We start from the raw sequence: 23,218 nt of genomic DNA on the forward strand, positions 1-23,218 counted from the left end.
CTTCTACTTCCATTTCACTCCATTCAGAATATTTAGCCTTTCCAAGAAAGTAGTACAAAATGAACTCTTTAGTCCGCATGCCTGTGGCATTTGGTGCTGATGTTCATTTCGTTCCACAAATAAATAATTATGTATTATGTTCTGTGAAATGTTAAGAGTCCAAAGGAATAAAAACTTGGTTATTATCCTCAAAGTAAATATATTTGTAGTATATTTAGTTCCATAAAGACTTATATAAGAATAATAGTTGAAAATTTTTATAAATGTTATGAAATTTTACACACACACACATATAATACATATATCCACACATATCCATACATATATACATATTGCATATATATGTATGTGTATATATATATATATATATACACATTCATACAAATACACACAAATTATAATTATAATTGGAGCACAAAGGAAAAAGACGTTAATTCAGCCTTACAAAGGAATTTGAAATGACTATGAATCAAAGAAGTGGGGAAGGAAACAAGTTATAGAGGCATGATATTATCTGGGAACTAGGTTTCCTCATTTGCTGAAGATGTAACAGTCTTTCAGTCAAGTGAGCAATCCCCTTTCCTGAAGAGAACATCCATCCTAATTTCTCAATTTCCTTTTTCTTTGTGTGGAAAAACATAGAAAGTTGACCTAGAATAGGAGTTTTTAACTTAGTGGTCTGTGGCCATATTTCAGAGGATATTTGTACTCTTTGATACTACGTATAACATTGTTTTTGTATTTTACACACACACATTTATGTAATTTCTTTTATAAGCTAGCATTCATAGTCCTTTTTAGATTCTCATTTAAGCAGTGCTTCAAAAAAAATCCAATGCATGTAAAGATCCAAACCCTTTTTCACTTTTCTTGACCATAGCACCTAGAGACAGCAGGTAGCTGCCTGGTCCTTCTCCTTTGGGCATCCAATCACATACTTGCTATGTTATAACTCTCAAGATGAAAGCGCCTTTCCAAGTCTTAGAAACCCAACAGCTTCAATACTGCCTCTGTAACAAAATCTCCAAAACTTCTAAGCCCTAAAATATCGCATGTAGAATTCTCATAATTTCCTTCAATTTACATTAGTTCAATCCAGTTCAAGAAATACTGATTTAAATAAATTTCTTCAATGCATAGCTATCCCTAGCCCTTTCTTTCCTTTTACACTCCTATTTTCAGCCTTTATGGGTGAAAAGGAGGGAGGAAGTGTTCTTAGCTGCCCATGTAGCCCATAGAAAAGAAGTGATTTTCCTTTATTAAGTCTTGTCTAATTTCTTTTCATCTTATTGATTGAAAATGAAAATCTCTTAGTTTTAATTAGTTTGCATTTCCTTAACAACTATTTAGACATGTATTTACATATATTCATATATTATAAATACAAGGTGCTTAAGAAAAGTTCTCCAAGTTTCGGGGAAAAATGAGGTATAAAATGTTCCATGTCATTCTCACACCATGAGGGGATACTTTGCACAATTTAGTGATTTTCAAAACTATAAGAAGGAAGATGCCAGACTTCTAAAAGAATACAAACCTCCCCTAAAATATTTCCCCAATTATTCTCTTTAGAAAGGATAAACTAATACATAAGAAAGAGTATGACTACTGTGTATTATACATACCATTTAAAGTCTTGAAGTAGATAATGTCCTGTAAAATTATGTCTATGGAAAACGTAAATAAATCCCTTCAGTGTAATCTTGGTATCTTCACAGTACTAGCAAAGCAATGCACCCAAGTTGAGACACTTCAAGATGTGTGGTAGCAGCAGTTCTAAAACTGATGTCTTCTTGAATTTTACAACACTCTCTGTAAAGATATCTGACCTGTTGCAGGGTCTTGCAGGGTCTCGAGTAATTTCTAATGGCTTTAAAGAGTGCCCCCAAACTACAGGATGATTCCAGATTAGACTCACCAGTTAAGTGGTCCATAAGCAAAAATAACAAAACAAAGCCACAACAACAACAACAACCCCACACAACTTTCAACAGGCTGTACGCTTAGAAGACCAAATAGGAAAAGGAAGCCCTAGTTATTGAATCTAGACCCCATTTTCTTCTTGGAGAACATTCTCTAGGGAACCCTCTCAAATGTGGAAAATAAACCACTTATATTCTTTCTTTCTTTCCTTTTTCTTTCTTTCTTTCTTTCTTCTTTCTTTCTTCTTTCTTTCTTCTTTCTTTCTTTCTTTCTTTCTTTCTTTCTTTCTTTCTTTCTTTCTTTCTTTCTTTCTATCTTTCTTTCTTTCTTTCTTTCTTTCTCTTTTCTTTCTCTTTCTTCTTTCTTTTTTCACCAGACCCAAAGCTAAGCAGACATTATCCATCCATCATGTAATCCTCTATGCTTGCCTCTGGTCCCAGAATAAGATTGCTCAGTAAAGTATTTACCAATCTAAATCATATATTTGGGGTATTTTAAAAGGATCATAATTGTTTTACAATCAATTTCATTGATAAGCTTCAATTTCTTCTCTCCATTTCTGTTTTTGAAGGAAAAATCGTTTCATTGGGATTCATAAAAAATGGCTATATTTTTCTACACCATTAATATTAAAATAAGGCCCAGTCTCGATCTGTAAGCTTTGCATCCTCAAGTTCAAGATCTGCCACCCCTCTTCCCTCTTCTTACCCATTCTCAACAAAATGAGTAACTATGTATTTATGTCTGACCAGACTCTGTTTACTTGCTTTAATATGCCTTCAGCTGCTTCCTGATGCCAGCCCATCTTTAGTATAATTTTTTTATTGGTTACAAATATGAAGTATTTGATTCAATGTCTTATTTTGCATTTGATATTATATTACTCACAAGAGCAATGAGAGCAAAATGCTAATGATGATGCTGCCAGGATAGCACAGCATATTTGCCACTTTCAGGATTTTTTTAAACAAATATAGAATATATTGGCTGTTTGAAAGAATGACAGGCATAAAATTATCACTGTATATTAGAAAATCTATTCGACAGTTTCTAATATTTTTAAGTTAATGCACACACACACAAAAAAAATTGTTAAACTCAGATAGTGAATGTTATAGACCTTGTGACTTGTTTGTCAAAATTTATCCTTCAAAGAACAAGTCTAGAGGTGCCTGGGTGGCTCAGTCATTAAGCGTCTGCCTTTGGCTCAGGTCATGATCCCAGGGTCCTGGGATCGAGCCCCATGTAGGGCTCCCTGCTCAGCGGGGAGCCTGCTTCTCCCTCTGCCTCTGCTTCTGCCCCTGCTCATGCTCTCTCTCTCTCTCTCAAATGAATAAATACAAACAAACAAAAGACCTACTCTAACTTATGAATATAATTCTAATATAATTTTATAAACATAATTCAAATTTTCTCTGCTGCCTTTTTCCAATTTTTGGAATGGAACCAAATATCAACAATTACTAATACCCAAAAAAGTATCTATATTCTGAATGAGAAAGAATCTCACACAGCAACATAGATTCCTCTGAACTAGTAGTAATCAGAGTTTTCTTGGCAGTACTGACGGATAATGGTTTTTCACTTTTTTAAAACTTATTCATTTTCTTCCAGCCAAAGCTGAGAACATAAGGTAAAATCTTTTATCAGTTATTATTTTGGTAATAAATTATTTAATTCCCAGTGATGTATAGGTAGATACTTTGTTTTTTTAATAATATTTCCTTACCTAATGTGAGGAACTGAAAAATAAAAATGAACTGATATTGAGATATAAAGATTCCACCAACATAGCAGCTGTCCTGAGGTATAATTTTAACCTCTGTGTCATAAAACAAAACAAAACAAAACAAAAAAAACAAACTGATCATATCTCAGCTTCTTCCTCTTAAAAAAAAAAAAAAAAAAAAAAGGTGGCCTGAAACTAGATAAGCTGCGAGACCTCTTTTAGGTTACAAACTTTGTTTTAGACAAATTTCTTAAGATGACACTTTACATGAAATGTTGTAAAAGTATCAGAAACCTGCTACATTTAAAATTAACAGTCTTTCATTAAATAACTTGTGGTTAAAGTATTTCTTTAAAATCAATGGAACTTTAATTTTAATTATTAAGCATGCTACTCAATGCAAGCAAATCGGTTATATAATTAACTACATCTAAAATAGAAAAGTTAAATAATAGGAAAATGAGTTTTAAATGTGCAGCACAGGACCAGTTGTTCTATTTTCATTAATTGTCATGTATCTTGCCATGTCCTTTATCTGCTTGTGAATTTACAAGGAACAAAGCAGGTTGTGAATTTTTAATAGGCTTTCCTCAAGGAAAGAAAAGGTCAGTATTAACATAAAATTCTTCTTAAAGATTTGTGGCACAAATGTTTCACACAGGAGAACAGGTGTTACTGAGGAACTAAAGCCACAATAATCTGACATTTTTTCTATGTTTAAAGAAAACTTAATGTCTCACATAATAAAATAGCACAAGGTCAAATCAATACAAAAGTTATTTCAAAGTGGATGCGGTAAGTTACTTGGCACATGATCCATAATCGTATTTCTTGGTAACATAAACAACTGATTTTGTTCAATTAAGTATTTAATAAATCCAAGTATTGATACCTAACATCCAAATAAAAAAAGAGAAGAGAAAGCTATTGTTGCCAGGACTAACCAAACCTGGTCTGATCTTTACTTATTTAGTAAATGAATTGGAATGTGAAATAAAATTCTATCACACATACAAGGAATAAGGAACAGAGACATTACACCAGGGTAAGGGTGGAAAAATATACAAAAGAAGGATAATTAAAATAATAAAGAGCAACTTAAAGAGAAGAGAGGACACTTAAACAGGAGAATATAATTCAAGAATTTTGTCCACTGGTCTCCTTCTGTAACTGTTCAGAAATCAGTAATACCAGCATACCTTCTATGAGTTAGCTCTTGTCTTGTGAGGGTTTCAAACATGGTTTCAACTCCCCAGGTCTCAGGGAGTCTAGAAATATATCTCTCTGCCTTATAGTAAATATCTGTTGCAGTTTCTTTCTTGTCCAGTTCCCAGACATGTTTATTTAAATCATATTTTGATTAACACAGGCCAATGGTAATTTGGGCCCCTTATTCTAGTGTTAGTGTTCTTCAAGAAAATAAGATACTTTTTTTTTTCCCACAAACTCTAATGGTTTAAGAAAAATGCATTATAAGTCTGGCTTTTTAAGACCAAAACTTATAAAAGCATAGGTCTAATTTGTTTCCCTTAATTATAAGGAAGTAGAAATACTTTCATTTCTTAGTTGCATATAACACCCAGTGCTCATCACCACACGTGCCCTCCTTTTTTTTTTAAGATTTTATTTATTTATTTGACAGAGAGAAAACACAAGAAAGGGAGTGGGCGGGGGGAGAAGCAGGCTTCCCACTGAGCAGGGAGGCCGATATGGGGCTCCATCCCAGGATCCTGAGGATTATGACCTGAGCCGAAGGCAGATGCCTAATGACTGAGCCACCCAGGTGCCCCCAACACGTGCCCTCCTTAATACTCATTTCTGATTCCTCAAACCACAGTCCAGCTTTTAACCTTCATCTCTCTGATTTTGTTCTACCATGTGCAACTTCCTAATCCCACGGAAAGTTCCATAGTATGGGGCCCAATTACTAGACGTAATGTTCTCTTTCTATAGTATAAGTGAAGGTAAAAATCCTGCTGTGATTCATATTTCAAAGTTGAACTTTATAATAATTAAGATCTCATCATTCTAGCAATTTTTTTGCATGTCTAACTGATTAGAATAGCAGACCTGGTCTTAATGATTTCCATCTTGCTATATATCCTTCCCCACTCCAAATCTACATTCTGTATTCACCTAGTGTTCTGTACAGTTTGTAAAAAGCAAAAAGATCCCAAGTTTAAACCTCTACTCATTCTTTATCCAGTAGTTTAAGTGATAATGCTGTAGGAAAGCCTCACATACTGCTGTGGGCTAGTTTTGGAGATGTCTTGTGAATTTCATTTGAATTTTCCATAGCACTAGAATGGAATTGCTGATTAACTTTTAGAAGTACTTGATTCTTATGAGAGTAAACATGTATTTCTCAATTACAATTGTTGAATGAATAGACAATAAATGTCATAACTGCTACAAACCACAGTTATCCAATCAAATGATTAACAATATCAATAATCTTTTCTTGAATTATTTTGATTCCCAGGCAGAATGAGAAATATGCAATGCTTATATCTGCCATTTGGAAAATTGCCATGGTTGCATATTCATGTAATTGGAAAGTTTCCTGGCAACTACGTGTATTTTCAATTACTAAAAAGCATCAATCTTGTGACTTTTTGAGAGTGGTTCCCTGGACAACACAGTCATATGTTACTTCTGAGAGCTTTTTAGCTAAAAGCAGATAGTTCTTGAGTTTCTCAACCTTACCTTGTTATTTATGAATAGCTAAAAATGCAGTAAAAAGCTATTTGTTCCCTGACTTCTCTTTTTCTTTAAAGAGCATATCCATTTGGGTTTTTTTTCCCCATTATATTTGTAATAATGAGTTATTTGTCCAGAAATCAGAAAAACTGAGTTTGATCCAAATTTGATGGCTTAATGTTAATTACTAAAAACCATTAACTAAAGAGTAGACTGCTTTTATAGACCCAACAATAGCCAGTAATACAACATATTAGTCATAGGTGTGTGTTTCTAACATATATTTATTTTAAACAGTTTCAGGTTCATGTAAAAATGATTCTGCAGCCACGTCCATTGACATAAGCTCCAAAAAAGAAAGAAACTTTAAAATAAAGAAGTAAAATTCTACTTTAAATAGAAAGTAATCAGTTTAATATTCATATATGCAATTAGATGAAAATGTCTGTTGATGTAATTAAGCTAAAGCAAAATACCAAACCTTATTTAGATAAATATCTAATTCTCTAATTTTTTGCATAATTGAAGGATATTGTCTCCAATTTTAATTTTCTAGGTTATACATCATTGTGCCTATTCTGATTTACGACGACATTTTACATGAATTCTTAAAAAAAAGTTTGCAATGATGTCTAACTTATAATAAATACCCTATAGAACTTTAGAAAATCTACATTTTTTTCATATTTCTTATCTGATAGAAAAGCAAAATCAAAATTTTAAAAACATAATCTCTTACTACAAATAATCAAACTATGATCCCAGCATAGAAAATATTTATTGGTTGGATGGTACATTTAAGAAAAAGTTACAACCCTTGTATTTTACAATGCCATGCTCTGTCCCTCCTACACCTAAGCCCCACCATTCAGGGTAAGAATTCCATGGAGAGCAGGGGATATTCACATTTGGAACCTACACGTCAATTTCCAGATCATATTCAAGGTACCTGGGACCCATTATTCCCTGCCTAGACATCCCCAGCTTGCTTTTAGGTCCAAGGGGGCTCTCTCCTTCAGGTCAGTCACCCAAAAGCCAGACTTACCCACTGTTATATGCATCCTGAAACCTGGGGACAGTCCTAGTGGGCATCTATTAAAATACAACATAGCAGGGCGCCTGGGTGGCTCAGTTGGTTAAGCGACTGCCTTCGGCTCAGGTCATGATCCTGGAGTCCCAGGATCGGGTCCCACATAGAGCTCCCTGCTCAGCAGGGAGTCTGCTTCTCCCTCCTGACCCTCCCCCCTCTCATGCTCTCTATCTCATTCTCTCTCTCAAATAAATAAATTAAATCTTAAAATAAAATAAAATACAACATAGCTGGAATTTGCCCATGAAAACATGGAATCCTGGATCTCATTTACACTGGGCTGAAATGTCCACATGAATGCCTGCAACGTTCTTTGACATGATGGTGAATTCTGGAAGATTAGTGTTGTGGGCATAGATGAAGGGCAGGAAACAGACATGCTTTGTATTGCCTTTTTCCTGCACAAAACTTGTTTGAGGTTATTAAGAAGATAGATTTGACAAGGTAGGAGCCTATATAGAGCATATTTTATTGTAGAATTTATTAACTTGATTTATAATTTTAAAATAGAGACATCTATTTTTACTCTTTGTCTGAGTCCCAAAAATATCTGTGGGGCAATCTTTTGTGTGTGTGTGTGTGTGTGTGTGTGCATATGTGAACCAAAAATTAACACATAGTGTTTCTAAAATAGGATATTACTTTGCCTGTCTTATAGTTAAGACATCTCTAATTCTCCCGTGGAAATGCAATAACAAATAATAAATTTATAAGAATTTCCTCAATAATATGAGAGTAAAATAATTTTCCACTCACAGAAAATGAGAGAAGTAATGTTTACACAAGCATGTCAAGACTGATGACATATGTCTTTGTCAAGAGTTAATTGCCTATGAAAATGGTTATTTACCAAGCAAAGCAAAGAGGGGAACTGTGTTTGGTTTATTTTTACTACTTTTTTCCATTTAGAGTAAAAATCATACTGATATGTGAGAGGCTAGTCTTATTGTTTAAGATATACAGATGAGTGTGTTCATACTTATTCAACTCTCATTTCAAGAACTAAGATAACTGACCTCATTATTCAGTGATGGGACATGAGAGACTTTGAATTCTTCAGCATTATGTATTTTCAGACATTATCATGGATGTGCTCTTTTTTTATTTCCCCTAGCTTCATTCAGACCAAGATAAAGGAGATGGATCACTCAAATATATTTTATCTGGAGATGGAGCAGGTACTCTTTTTATTATTGATGAAAAAACAGGTGACATTCATGCCACAAGAAGAATTGATAGGGAAGAAAAGGCGTTTTATACTCTGCGTGCACAAGCTATTAACAGAAGAACTCTGAGACCAGTAGAACCAGAGTCTGAGTTTGTGATCAAAATCCATGATATCAATGACAATGAGCCAACGTTCCCAGAAGAAATTTATACAGCTAGTGTTCCAGAAATGTCTGTTGTAGGTAAGTTAATTTATAAGAGTTATCATGGTATACAAAAAGTATAAAAAATAATTATCAAGAGGGGCGCCTGGGTGGCTCAGTCATTAAGCATCTGCCTTCGGCTCAGGTCATGATCCCAGGGTCCTGGGATCGAGCCCCGCATCAGGCTCCCTGCTGAGCGGGAAGCCTGCTTCTCCCTCTCCCACTCCCCCTGCTTGTGTTCCCTCTCTCGCTGTGTCTCTCTATATCAAATAAATAAGTAAAATCTTTAAAAAAATAATTATCAAGAAATTCTTAAAATACTATGATCAGTTAATTGACATCTTCTTTGATTCCTTCCAAAGAGTACTTATTTAATTTCCTCATGTTGAAAATCAGTCAGAAAAAAAAAGATTAATCGTTTCTTACATGTTACGGATTTGTAAATCTTTACAAATAAGTAGATACTTCCCTCAAAAACCCAAGAAAATACCACTGAACTTTATTAGAAAACTATGAAATACCATCTTTGTCACACAGATTTGTATAATAGCTGTGTAAAATTCTGATGCCAAATATATTATAAGCACAGTCAGAACACTGTAGATGTAGTCTTTATAATTTGTCTAACGAGTTTGTCTGGATTATCTAGATAATACAAAAGGTGGAATTGATTAGATTATCTGATTCTTTCATATTAAGTATTTTAAAACATCTTTTCATTATAATCATTATATGTAAAACTCTGCTGATATAAGTCTGTTATTTAAATAAACCAGTTGAAATTCCACAACCACATACTGATACAGAATTGAAAATTTAGGTTGTAGAATCTGTAAGACAGAAGGCATGAAAAAGCTGTAAGTATAATATTCAAGATAATGGAATTTTCTTTTTCATTGGAAATAAATGAAAGTTGTATTTGTAATCAAAGAAAGTTCAGACTACTTTTTTTATTAAATAGAGAATGACAAAAATAAATAAATATCAGGAAGCAATGATAACATTTTTTAGAGACATATATTTAGACTTAGTAGAATAGTTTTATTTCTCAAATGTGGGAAAAGTCCTATAAACCCATGAAATAATTCTGATACTTTTAACAGTTGTAACAGCATACTTTCAACTCTGCATTTCTCAAAAGCATTGTTCTGGGATTATATTTAATATTTACTTCACTAAATCCCAAGGACTTTGGCAATTGCTTTATTATAAAGCCCTTTTATATTTCTTGAACTTTATTAAATAGCTTTTAATCGTTCATGGAACTTGGGATCATCTTGGATTTTTCTAAATTTAGAATTTAATCTATTCATAAAATTGTGTTCTAGAGCAGATGTTAATTATTTTTACAGTTAATTAGTGGAGAGGAGGAAAGAAGAGCACACCTACTCCTTTGTGATCAGATATGCCCTTTACACTAAACAAATCTATTATGTGAAAATGAATTTAAATATCAAACCTGAGATTTGCAGAGTAACTGCATTTATTATAATCTGATACATTGTAGCATTACTTATGCATGCATGAAAATATACCTGTTGGCTAAATATGTAGCTGAATTCACAGTTTTCCTGTAATAACACTATAAATATGATTTTCTTGTCAATTATATATAAATATTTCTTTAAGAGGTCATTATTAAAGCCAAAAATCATTCAAGTCTTCCATGAAAACCAGTGCTTTTGCTCCTCCTTCTGGTACTGTGCAGAACTAAGCTGAATTTGGATACTTCAGGTACTTCTGTGGTGCAAGTCACAGCTACAGATGCCGATGACCCTTCCTATGGGAACAGCGCCAGAGTTATTTACAGCATACTTCAAGGGCAGCCATATTTCTCTGTGGAGCCTGAAACAGGTCAGGAATCATGAATTACTGTTTGTTCATTTAAGTCTTTATGATCTTTATAAGTAGAAAAAAGGTGGGAAAATAAAAACATTAACAGTAATACTTACAGAAGAGTGATGATGCCACACTTAAAGATTTAAGAATTCAAAGTTGAATGATTGAGTGAGCTGATCGAAATATACCTGATTTTTATGTTTTTTTTAACCTATGAGTTTAGGCAACTATATAGCACATATGACCATGCAAATGGTAAAATATTTATATTGAATCACTTTTGCAATTTCTAGACAATAAAAATTAATAGCAAAAACATACTTTGTCTTTCAAAAATCACTAGATAGATAATTTGTGGTCTTAGTCAACTACTAGTTGAGATTTTAATGAGGATAACAGAAGTTTTTTATATTTTCTTCAAGGTATCATCAGGACTGCTTTGCCCAACATGAACAGAGAAAACAGGGAGCAATATCAAGTGGTAATCCAGGCCAAAGATATGGGAGGCCAGATGGGAGGCTTATCGGGGACCACCACGGTGAACATCACACTGACAGATGTAAATGACAATCCACCTCGCTTCGCCCAGAGTAAGCTGCCTTTCATGGTCTTTCCACAGGGCAAAAGCTTTGGACTGAAAAGAGAAAAGTAAAAAGCAATTGTCAATCATTTAATTTTCGAAACATTGAAAATTGCTACAAACGTGAAGAAAAGGTGCATATGCTGATGAATTCACTGTTACTAAAATATAAAAATTAAATATTTCAGACATATTTCATTTAGAAGCAGGGGATCTGTGATCACAAAACCTGCATCTATGACTGTAATCCAAGAACTGTTTCTTTTAGTTAGCAAAAGGAAATAATGTTTTATTGGAATACAAAGCCCTACTTCTACAATGAATGTGTTTATTTACACTTAGAATTTAATAAGAAGGATCTAACTCGAGGGTAAAATTTTTCAATAAAGTATCTAATTTGTCATAATATGAAGACTTAGCCAGAAAGGGCGATATAGGCCAGAACCTAACAAACTAATCAGACTTGCATTTAATATCATGGGGCCAGACTTGCAGTTACTATTTCTGTGTTTGGAATGGTAGTCATACTAAAAGATTTTTTTATACTAAAACATGTTTTTAATAATTTTTATTGTTATGTTAATCACCATACATTACACTAAAACATTTTGTATTCCTGACCCATTTAGTTATAAAACACTAAATCTATTTAGTGTTACTGTTTTCTACTTCGATCTATTTTTGTTATAAAATGAACACTTCAAATTCTCAAAATAGATCAAGAATAGGTTAGGAATCATTAGATTCTGACCGTATGATACATGTATTTATTCTCTCTTTTTATACAAATTTGGTAGAAATGAACGGACACTCCTAAGAATCAGAAAATTTCCTGCTAACCTGAAAGATCCTCTTCTTCAAGATGGAATTTTATGTTGTTAGAAATGTGGCATAATATGCAGGCTGTAGTAGGATCTATGTCCTTAAGTTTTAGAATTTGCTGTGTATTAACTTCTAAATTGATCCCCCAATTTTAGTTTGGTTTTAGCTTAAATACTTTTGTGATATCATATTAAAATGTAGCTTTTTGTGATATTTATATTTTTATACTAAAGACTACAATGCAGAAGGTATTAGGGTCTAAGAATTCATTCTATTATTTTGACTGCTTAAAAGCATTTTACCTTTTTTCTATGCTATTTTTATCTAACTTTGATTATTAATAATAGTGATGATTTGAATTGAATTATTTAAAATCATGTGTGTAGAAAAATTATAAAATTCACATAGAATTTTTTTGAGCAGACTAATCTTTTGCTTATTATTTGTGATGATCATTTTGTTGGATATTAAGTTATAGGCCCATTAGGTATGCTGTTGTGGTGTTTGGCCCAAAACACAGAGAAAAGAGTATTCGTTTATGCTCTTTTCAAATAATCAGATTGCAGCTCCAGATTACCTGTAGCATGGGCAGGGAGAAGAAAACCAATAATAATCCCTAATGGTTCTTTTAGAATAAATCTGAAGACATGCCTAGTTGCATTAAAATTCAAATTTCAGATTTTGTATATATTTCTGATCACCTCTTAGCATGAATTTATTATCAGGAGAATGAACATGCAAATCTGGGAGAATAAACCATAACTAATTAATCACATTATACACAATAAGCAAAAGTAGTCCTCAAAAAAGTATTCTGTCAATAATAAATGACCATTAAGAGGAGTATTATATTTTAAATGCTCAGGAACATATATACACATATGTCAAAAATGCAGCTCATCTAAAAATGGTGCATCCAATTAAGCAAATTAGTGGATTCTAATTAAAGGCAAAAATTAGATATCTGAAAAATAATAATGCCCAATGAAAATTCATTTTATATTCTTTCATCTCCTACAACACCTTTATTAATTCATTCGATAATTATTTCCTTTCCTTTTGTGAAGTCAGAATTTATGATTGGTATCTGATAGTCACATTACACAAGCCCTAACATAATTTTAATAGTCATAGCTCTGGTAATAATAATAATATAATAACAATAATAATATAATGATGATAAAAAGAAGCAGAATAACATTTTTTGGGGGACACTGTACTGATTTATTTATTGACCTACTTTATTTAATCCCAATAACTCATTCAGCTCAGTATTATGATCTCCATTTTACAAATGGGGAAACCAATGTTATAGATGTTAAGGCCAAACTATAAGTAATGAAAGAAGTGGGTTGAAATCCATGTCCAGCCACCTATGTACAATATGATACATTTAGAGGAATTTTAGAGTGCCTTGTATCTTGTCTCATTATTTTTTAATTATAGATAGAAACATAATTTGTGGATTTTTATTTTCTCAATTATCTTGTCTGCTATGAATATTTGCAACCATATCTTACTATTGGGAACATTCAGTCATGGCAATTAGAATGTTACTTGATAGTCTAAGTCATCTAACATCCAGAAAACTAGTTTTTAATTTCTAATCATTTCATTAAATAGCCAATGTTTGGAGAGAGTTCCACACGTTAGGAAGACCATATACAGCATAACATTGAGAACTGAGAACTAACCTATTTAGACCCCTTGTTGTTGTTATTATTATCATTATTAATTATTATATCCACTGTATGGAAAAATGAAGGCGATTCAGAGTGGAAATGATAAAGACAAAAAATAAATGCTGCTTACTAGAAATATAATGCAAACCAAAAAAGTATGTGGCACATATATAATTCCAATTTTTATCAGCCATATAAAAAGGTTAAAAGAAGCAGAAGACATGTATTTTTACCATATATTTTCTTTAGCCCAATATTGTCCTTTATACATATCAATATGAAACTTATTCAGATATTTTATATTCTTTTTTCCCCATAATTCTTTAAAATACCCACTTACATCAAGTATTTTCTAGTTGTATCAAGTCTCAATTCAGACTAACCACATTTCCTGTCAATAGCTACATGCGGGTTAGTAGCTTGGCTAGTGGCTGCCATATGGGACAGCTCTGGAGCAGACCATGGAGTCATTCTGCATGAGTCCCAATGTTGTCTTCTTCACTTAGTAGCTTTCTCATGTTGGTCAGTTAAACTGAACCCTCTATTTTTCAGTGCCATTCAGTAAACCTGGATAGCAGTGCATACTCCATGGAATAGTGTAAGACTAAACAATTTGACATCTGTGAAGCACTTGGCTCAGTGGCCGGCACTAGTGTATTTATGCATTCAGTAATGTTGATTTGTGCAAGTACTGCCCTATTACTATTATTAGTCAATATTATAAAAGTAGCCTCAGAACTTAAACATCCATGTAGATTGGCTGATCCAAATTCAACATTTCCCAGAATGCTATATCTGTGGAAGATAAACATCTCAGTCATTTAGAACGACAGGGAGAGGTGGAAACTCAGATGTCCTGCTTCATTGTTAACCTTATTTTATTGTGTGGACCTACAGCAGTCATTCTCAGTCAGGGACAATTTTGCCACCCAGAGAACATTTGGTAATGTCTTGAGACATTTTTGCTTGTCTCAACTGGTGGCTACTCCTAGCATCTACTGGGTAGAAGATGAAAATGCTGCTGAACATCCTCACAATTCACATGAGAAAGAGTAAATTGGCCCAAAATGTCAACAGTGCTGTGGTTAGGAAACTTTGATATGTTATATGAGGATCTGTTCAAGTGAAATCATAAATTCATTTACCTAAAAATATTTATTGAAAACACACTTGTACCAAACATTATTATAGAAATGAGATATATGAACTTTGTCAAAAAAAAAAAAAAAAGTCCTGGTTTTTGTCACTATGACCTTTCATTACAGTAGGGGAGGCAGATCAGACGTAAGTAAAAACATTATATACATATGAGGTCTTGGCTCAGTCATGGATAAAAAGGCAAACACGTGTGTGCCACGGGGAAGAATAAGGGAAGGTCTTGTTCAAGAGGTGATATTTTATCCAAACATGGCAAGATGAAATAGACCCAAGCAGAGGTAATGGCATGTGAGAAACGGTAAGATTGGAAATTGAGGGATGGATGTCAAGAACTAAAAATGGTGTGGCTGGATCATACCAAACAACAGGAGGTTGGTGGGAGATTAGATCAAAGAGCTCTATAATCACAGGGACTTTGACGATAGTAAATTTTTATTGGTATTAACAAACAACAAAATTAGGTCAGGTATGCCTGACATAAGCTACCATCATGGTCTTGTGCTTTTAGAGGTGTATGGATAGGTGAACATTAATATAACATGGGCACCCAACTTTGGTATGATTCCAAAAGAGGCAATGGATTAGAAGATTAGGGGGCACCTGAAAACTGAGTTCCAAAAGTATTTTCTGCTATTTTGCTCTAGATACTAACTTGCATTTTTCACTCTCAAAAAGATACCTCTGTTGAAATTGTCTCATAGTCCTGGGTTAGTTCAAGTGACATAATTTAATTTTTAGAACAATAAGTGAAGAACAAAAATTGATCACTTACCTTCCACTGACAAGCACTGTGTTTGCACCTAAGCACATGAAGATTAATGTCTTGATTCCTGATCACATGTGGCTTATTGTCTAGCAGGGGAGAGAATATTTCATTAGGAAATCATGTGTAATAAAGGAATTATGCACAGAATGCAATGGGCAAACAGAAGAGCAGCACTTATCCAAATAGGGGAGCGAGGGTCTGAGTACCTCATTTACAGTGGAAGCTTTTTTGGAGAACTTACCTCTCTCTCTCTTTTTTTAAAGGTTTATTTATCTTAGAGAGGGAGAGACACACAGAGAGAGAGAGGGAGAGAGCATGGGCAGGGAGAGGGGCAGAGGGAGAGAAAGAACCTCAAGCAGACTCTGCACTGAGTGTGGACCCCAACGTGGGGCTTGATCCCAGGACCCTGAGATTATGACTGAGCCTAAGAATCAGATGCTTAACTGAGCCATCCAGCAGCTCTTGGAGAAGTTACCTCTTGATTTAAGTCTTTTCTTAAAATTACTACTTAAAACTACTATATGCCATAAGGAGAGGAAAAGAAGAGTTCACCAACTTGGAAATTAACAAAGTTTCTAATTTATGAAAGGGCATATTCTGTGCAGGGAAAAAAATGACAAATGCTTCAAAGTGGTTGTGAAGATTTTTTAGTGGTGAAATAGTAGATGCTTTTAATGTTTGTTTTTCTGTATTTTTTATTTTTATATATTTTTCTAACTCAATAATGCTAAAAAAAAACCACAAAATTAACAGAATAGAAAGGACAAAAGTGGCAGTTGTTTCCAAGAAGTCCAATTAAATGAGCACAGGATAGCAGTTATTGGAATTTACATAATGGGAGTAATCGTGGATGATCTTTCCCAGTTGGTTTTAGTTGCAATCATTTTGGAAGAAGCTGGCGGATATTAAGCTGAGGAATAAAAGAAAAGCAGAAGAGGATTGAAGGAATGATGCCTGTACTTTAAGAAACTAAGATGAACAAGAAAATAAAATAGAAAAAGAATATATTATAGTAGTTAGAAAGAAATCTTGAATTAAGGGTGGTTTAATAGATAATTTCTGAAAGCCTCCTATATAGCCCAGGCAGTAAGTGGGAATTAGGCTTCAGTGGCCAACAAAGGACTGAACTCCTGGTTCAAGGTGCAGACAATAAAGTGATAACTACATGAATATAATGTGATGTCTGGTGGTATGGTAGGGGCTGTGAGGAACAGAAAGCAGGCCAGGGGCTAACGAATGGCAGGGTGCTCTTTTAGGGAGGATGATTGCAGTTGTCTTGTCTAAGGCTTGTCTAAGGAGGCCTGTATAATTTCAGAAACTGAAAATGCATAAAACTAGGCAATTTAGCTTCTCTAGACCTGGGTTCCTACATATACAATACTGAGAGTGTTACAGCTAAGAAATAAGGTCACACATGTAAAACGTCTTCAGTAGTAATTGCAATATATAATAGGTTCTAGATAAAAATGGATTTCCTCCCCTTCCCTTTTCCTTCTCCAGGAGTATAGCTAATGTTTCTGATCTTACTGTTTTCCTGTCTCTGATGCCCTGCTGCTGTTCTTTTGTGGCCAAAGATTAAATAAAAGCACCGTAAGCCTGGAAAGACCTATAACCTCAGAAGCCACAACAAAATGAATGTGCTTACCTCACAAGAACAAATGAATACTTGCATGAATGAGGCCTCCAGAGCACCTTTCCCGCTCTTCAACCAGTCAAATGATCAGTGGTCCTTGAATGTTGCGGTTTCATTGTGTTAACACGGAAGATGTTACACTTCCTCCTCTGAAATCTAAGCTCCTGGTATCCTGCCTGAATAGTTTAGTCTCTTTCATCCCATTTCCTTTCTTCTTTCCCTAAAACCAGAAAAGCAAAATACGCTTCATGCAAGAGGTCTAAGGAAAGATTAAATTACTGAAACCTGATCAATCTAGGGCTTGGCAAAACCGAATGGGACAAGATTTGTGTCCAATGGCTTTTTTTTTTAAGATTTATTTAGGGGTGCCTAGGTGGCCCACTCAGTTAAGCATCTCCCTTCCGCTCGGGTCATTATCCCAGGGTCCTGGATCCAGCCATGCATCCGGCTCCCTGCTGGGCAGAGGGGAGGGGCAGAGGTAGAGGGAGAAATAATCTCAATAGACTCCCTGCTGAGGGTGGAGCCTGACTTGGGGGTGGGGAGGCAGGATCTCATGACCCTGAGATCAGGACCCCATCAGGACCTGAGCTGAAACCAAGAGTCAGACGCTTAACCAACTGAGCCACCCAGGCACCCTCGCTTTTTTTTTTTTAAGCATCTCTTGGGAAATGTTATGATAACTGATTTTTCACCCACACCAGTGTAAGTGATTAAGGAATATCTGATCTGCAGAGACCAGGCTAGTCCCACTATCTTTGCCTTAATATAGCAGAGAATGCTGTTGGATAAGACTCTCAAATCCATTAAACATAATAAAAGAGACATCAAAAATGAAGGTCCAGGCTTAGAGAAAAAGCATTTACAAAAGCACTTATGCAGATGGTCAGGGTCCCAGCCGGCCAGCTGGTGCCTAGGTCTTGGCTCTAGGTTTTCGATGGGACAATATTTCACTAGGACTCAAGAAGAAGAAAGGAAACTAAACATATGATACCCAGGCAAAAAGCTCTAAACCACAAATGAGCCTACTGGAGAGCATAGTTCTGGACCATAGCTCTTTATTCACATTTAGATGCTTTCCCACACATCCTATCACAGAAACAAAAGACAGAGAGAGCAGATTACTTTAACGTCATCTTAACTGTGGGTAGAGCTCCTGAGAAAACCAACTGTTATAGAAGTATTCCCCCCGTCTACTTAGTATTGAGTCACAGACATGTTTGCACCAAGCTTATGTGGATAGGTGGGTGTCAGGGAGCAGTAACTAGTACATTTCTGTAATGTCAGTTAAGATGAGACTTTTTGAGGGGGGGGATTTATAAAATGCAAACAAATTGAGTGATAGTTTTATTTGTATTTATTGTTGACTCTCTTAAGATAAGTTTTAGGACATTATATATGTAGATAATCATCAAATATATGAGAATTTGACATGATATGTCAAATGTATGATGATGTAAGTTTGATATGTATGATGTAAGTTTCTAGATCTATCTCAGGTATACTCAAAAGAGTGAATTTATTGCTGTCTATTATATTTTTTTGCCATGAAATATTAAGAATAGTAACAAAAATCAATTCTTCATTTTGTTATTCGTTCTGAAAATTAACACAGAATTTCCCCCTTATAGGAAAGTTTCTATTAATAAATTATAAGTAATGGGATACTTTGGGTGTACAAATAAACTTAATGAGACTCTAATTTTCTGACTATTTTAATACCATCTCTTTATATTCCCATCAAAGTATATCTAAAGATTATACACAACTATAACCAATTCAGAAGCAATAGTAAACAATTCCAGAATCACTCAGTCTACAGAAAGATTTCATATGTATATTTATGTGTTTTATCTGAATGACCCAGATTGGCCACTGACTTTTTTTTTTTAAGATTTTATTTATTTGACAGAGAGAGACACAGCGAGAGAGGGAACACAAGCAGGGGGAGTGGGAGAGGGAGAAGCAGGCTTCCCTCCGAGCAGGGAGCCCGATGCGGGGCTGATCCCAGGACCCTGGGATCATGACCTGAGCCAAAGGCAGACAGACGCTTAACGACTAAGCCACCCAGGCGCCCCAGCCACTGACTTTATTTAGCCTATTAAACTACATAAATATGGGTTATCTGGTTTGCCTAAACTTAAATAAAATAAAGCAGCATTAAAAATAAAAGTAATAGGCAGAGTGTTACAGCATTTACTAAACACTATAAAATATCATACAAATATCAGTTCATTAAAACTTCACATTTATATAATTATAATAATATAACAATATAATTGACTATGCCTTTTTATTAGTTAAAAAAACAGAAACTTGTCAACTTAAGTTAGTTGTTCAAAGTTCTATAACTGGGAAATAAATAAAAGTCAATTGGGGATCAAGTTTCTTTGGCTGAAAAACCACTACACCAAGAAAGAAGCTGGTACATCAGAGATTCTCTTTATCTTCCCTGGAGCATTTTGCTTTTCATTAATTCCATGATTCACTACTTGTATATAGATTATACAGACAACTTTAGATAGGGTATACTAAATTCTTAAAATGTCTATGCATTTTATACAAGCAGGGAAATGAAACCTTTATTGGTTGGTGCTTTTGCAATGCTCAGGGACCAAACATGACTGACTTTTTTGCTGGGATCCTTATACTCCTTGGACAGATAAACAAACAAGTTTGCATGAAACAAGGTCTTTCAAGGAAATGTCTATATGATATACGTAGGGATTTAAGACACGTGCATTCAGTGAGCTGTGAGACTACCATAATCCCTGCCTGGTACAAGAGAGATTTGATTTAATAAGTGCTGATTTTCACTTTGTAAATAGAGTCAACCTCTCCTCTACTGGGGATTCCAAGGTAATGTAGGCCTCAGGCTGATCTGCATATTTTAAAATTATCAAGCACATTTCAACTAGAGCAACAGTTAGGTATGTCCCAAGGAAGATGCTTTAGCATGAGAAAGAAGGAACAAAATTGAAATTGTCTCCTTTTCCCTTTTTTATTGTCTAGAAAAAAAATGAATATCTTTATATTCAAAAGTACTGTTCTATAATTTATATTGATTAGATATAACTGTGGTTTTTACTGTGACCACCAAAATATTTGTAGGCTTCTTCCCCATGGTTCTAAAAACTATAGTTTATAAGAATTACAAAGGAATGGTGTTATAAAAGCATTCCTTGTTTATAAAACACTGACTGAAGCCCTAGAGTGTGGGCAGGAATTATGCTAGGAAATATGAATAAATTAATAAAGAGGGTATGAGATACAGGATACATCCACAAATGGTTTGTATTTTGAAAGATTGTATAAACACAAGTTCTCTCTTTCCCTCTCTCTCTCTCTCACACATACACATGCACACATATACACATATATAGCCTTGTTTGTTACATTGTAATTTCTCTCATATCCATTGTCTTCCTCACTTCTTTTCTTTCTTTTGTATGTAGATATAGATTAAGTGTATATACATATGCATAAGTATATTACACATATATGCACGTATGCACATATAGGTGTCCATGTGTATATGTTATGTGCACACATAGAATTCGAGAATGATGCAATACGATCCATGCTATAATTGCCCATTAAAGTCTAAATCATAAAATGATAAACTCTTCAGATGTAAATGGATCAGGAAAGAGAAAATTATTTGGGAGTTGTCTAGGTAGGAAAACAAGGGGCACTGAGGGGAGGGACTGTTCGCTAGGAAGGACAGAAGAAAAAAGGTCGTATCAGGGAAATGAGTACGATTTGGTGTGGCTGGACCCGAGGGTTGGCAGCAGGGGTGGTGAGATGAGAAGGCAGTGTTAGCATCAGGAAAAGGGATAGATATAAAAATAAAATGCCATATATATTATCTAAAAGAACATTTTTTTGAGAGTACCAGGCACCGTTCTTCCTTTTGGCTAATTATCCTGGCAACAATGTAGCATACTGCTTGGCTCACAGGAGCAAAAGTTGATGAGAGTCTGAACAAATGCTGAGGAGAGGAGGGGTGGGTTTGAGGTATATTTAAGTGGGGATCCACAGGACTTAGTAATTAGGTCGGTAAAAGGTTTGAGGGAGAGAGGAGGGTGAAAGAAAAAGCTAATTTCTAGCTTTCTAACAGAAGAACTTATTTGAAGAGAGAGACAGGGATTTCAGTTTGATTTGAACATTTTGAATTGAGATGCCTGTGGAAAGACAGTAGGTTTTAAGTATCTAGTAGTGAGATATGTTGATCTCAGGTAGACACATGACATACAAGTGAAAACAGACATGTATGATCTCAGCTAAGCTAAAGGCTTTGACAGGACTGGGGAAATGCACAATATTCCAAGTGTGCTGAAATATATAAATCCCTCAGAGAAATAATGTGCATGGAAATTATACAAAAATCCACTTGAATCTCTCCTGTTATCCTATGGAGAGTTGCCTTAGACTAAACTATTTGGCATTTTGCAAAATGGGATTCAAAGTTCCTCTGGATTCTCCAGAGCAAAGTTGAAAAATACCCCTGGAGAGGTATACATATAAATCCTTGGATACAAACTAGCTGTGCAAATATGTTTAGCTGTTACAGAATTTTTAGTGTGCCTACTGGGAAACACTTTGCAAACAGAAGTAGTATCTGATACAATGTAATCTGTTTATGAATGACTAATTTAAGGTTATCTTAACTTCCCCAAGTCCTATATACATTCTTGCTTCTATACATTGCAATTATGTGCATCTATGGATGTCAATTCCCTTGGAGACAATTTCCAAGATATGTATCAAGATGGATTTCCTACCCTCTGGAGATCAATGGCAGCTTCTCTACAAGCTTTGTCCTGTTGCTTTCCTCAGTGAACAGAAAACTAAGACATCATGCAGCATCTCCTTTTGCTCTAATTTAACTTCAATGCCCAAAGCGAAGTTGGTGATCCACGTCTCCAGTGCTCACAAATTTAGGTTCTGCCTTTCCTCTGGTAAGAATGTTCAGTTGCAAAGCCTCATTCCTTTGTCAGTCTCTGGTGTGACTTTCAGCTCTCCTCTCCTTTCTCCTAAATGCCCATTTAGCATTGCATAATTTCCTTAACTACTGTGCAGTTTCCTCCAAGGAGCTTTCTCTTGTTTTTAATTTCTTCCTGTTAAGCTCATTACAAAACATCTTTTAAACATTATACAATGGAATGGTTTATAACTGTGTCATTTTTCTTAAAGCAAGTATTGTTTGAGATTATTATGCAGCATAGAGATGTTACAATAAGATTACACACAAAGCAAATAAAAAATTAAACTAATGTTAAATTATTTTGTTGATTCATATATGTGGTGCTCTTTTTTATCACAGTGCTGGAAATGTAGACATTTCTTATGTAAATGTGACCTGAAACAAAGGCAAGGGACAAAGGAAAAAGACAAATTATATCTCTTTGAACCTTATTGTTTTTTAGAGAAAAAACAAAACAGCAGCTATTTGTTGCTGAGCTCAAAACGTGAGTGTGCCCTTGTTGCCCTCCCCATTGTTTCCTGGCACTTCTTTTATGGTTTCTGAGGATGTCACCTTGTCACAGCAATTATTTTGCCTATCTTTTGTCTTTCCTCCAAAGTTTCTTACCTCAAGCCGTCAATTATTTCTAATTCTAGTACACAAATCTGTAGTGTTTTTAATATTCAAGTGCAAAGGTCCTATTGATCAAAATTTTGGTAAAATGAGTGACCCGAAATGTTTAGTCTTGAATCCTAGAAAACCAGAAATACATCAAAATTGTTTGAAATCTTCAATAATGAAAATTCAGATGTTGTGAGAGGTTGTCAATAATGGCTAAAGGTGCACTTACCACATATTTTTGCCTCGTCCTTGGGAAGTCTTTGCAGTATTACCTTTTAGATTTGTACTTCTAAATGCAACTTCCCATAAGTGATACAGAAAAGGCAGTGCCTCCTTGCCTGC

At 34.6% G+C, this 23,218-nt stretch overlaps 1 protein-coding gene across 3 annotated transcripts in view; it reads left to right on the forward strand.

Moving 5' to 3' along the window:
- Nucleotides 1-23,218, forward strand: part of LOC114204823 (cadherin-10) — a 116,820-nt gene that overhangs the window by 54,976 nt on the left and 38,626 nt on the right. For 2 of the 3 annotated variants that reach the window (XM_028098026.2, XM_028098027.2), the window contains exons 2-4: nucleotides 8,557-8,851; nucleotides 10,547-10,666; nucleotides 11,074-11,241. In XM_028098026.2, the coding sequence (XP_027953827.1) occupies nucleotides 8,557-8,851; nucleotides 10,547-10,666; nucleotides 11,074-11,241 (583 nt within the window). The remainder of the gene's footprint in view (nucleotides 1-8,556; nucleotides 8,852-10,546; nucleotides 10,667-11,073; nucleotides 11,242-23,218) is intronic. The other variant, XM_088023718.1, reaches the window with a different exon arrangement.

Source organism: Eumetopias jubatus, unplaced genomic scaffold (assembly GCF_037043125.1).
Source record: "Eumetopias jubatus isolate StellerSeaLion01/CBP00866 unplaced genomic scaffold, mEumJub1_p1.0 scaffold_5, whole genome shotgun sequence".
Classification (NCBI taxonomy): domain Eukaryota; kingdom Metazoa; phylum Chordata; class Mammalia; order Carnivora; family Otariidae; genus Eumetopias; species Eumetopias jubatus.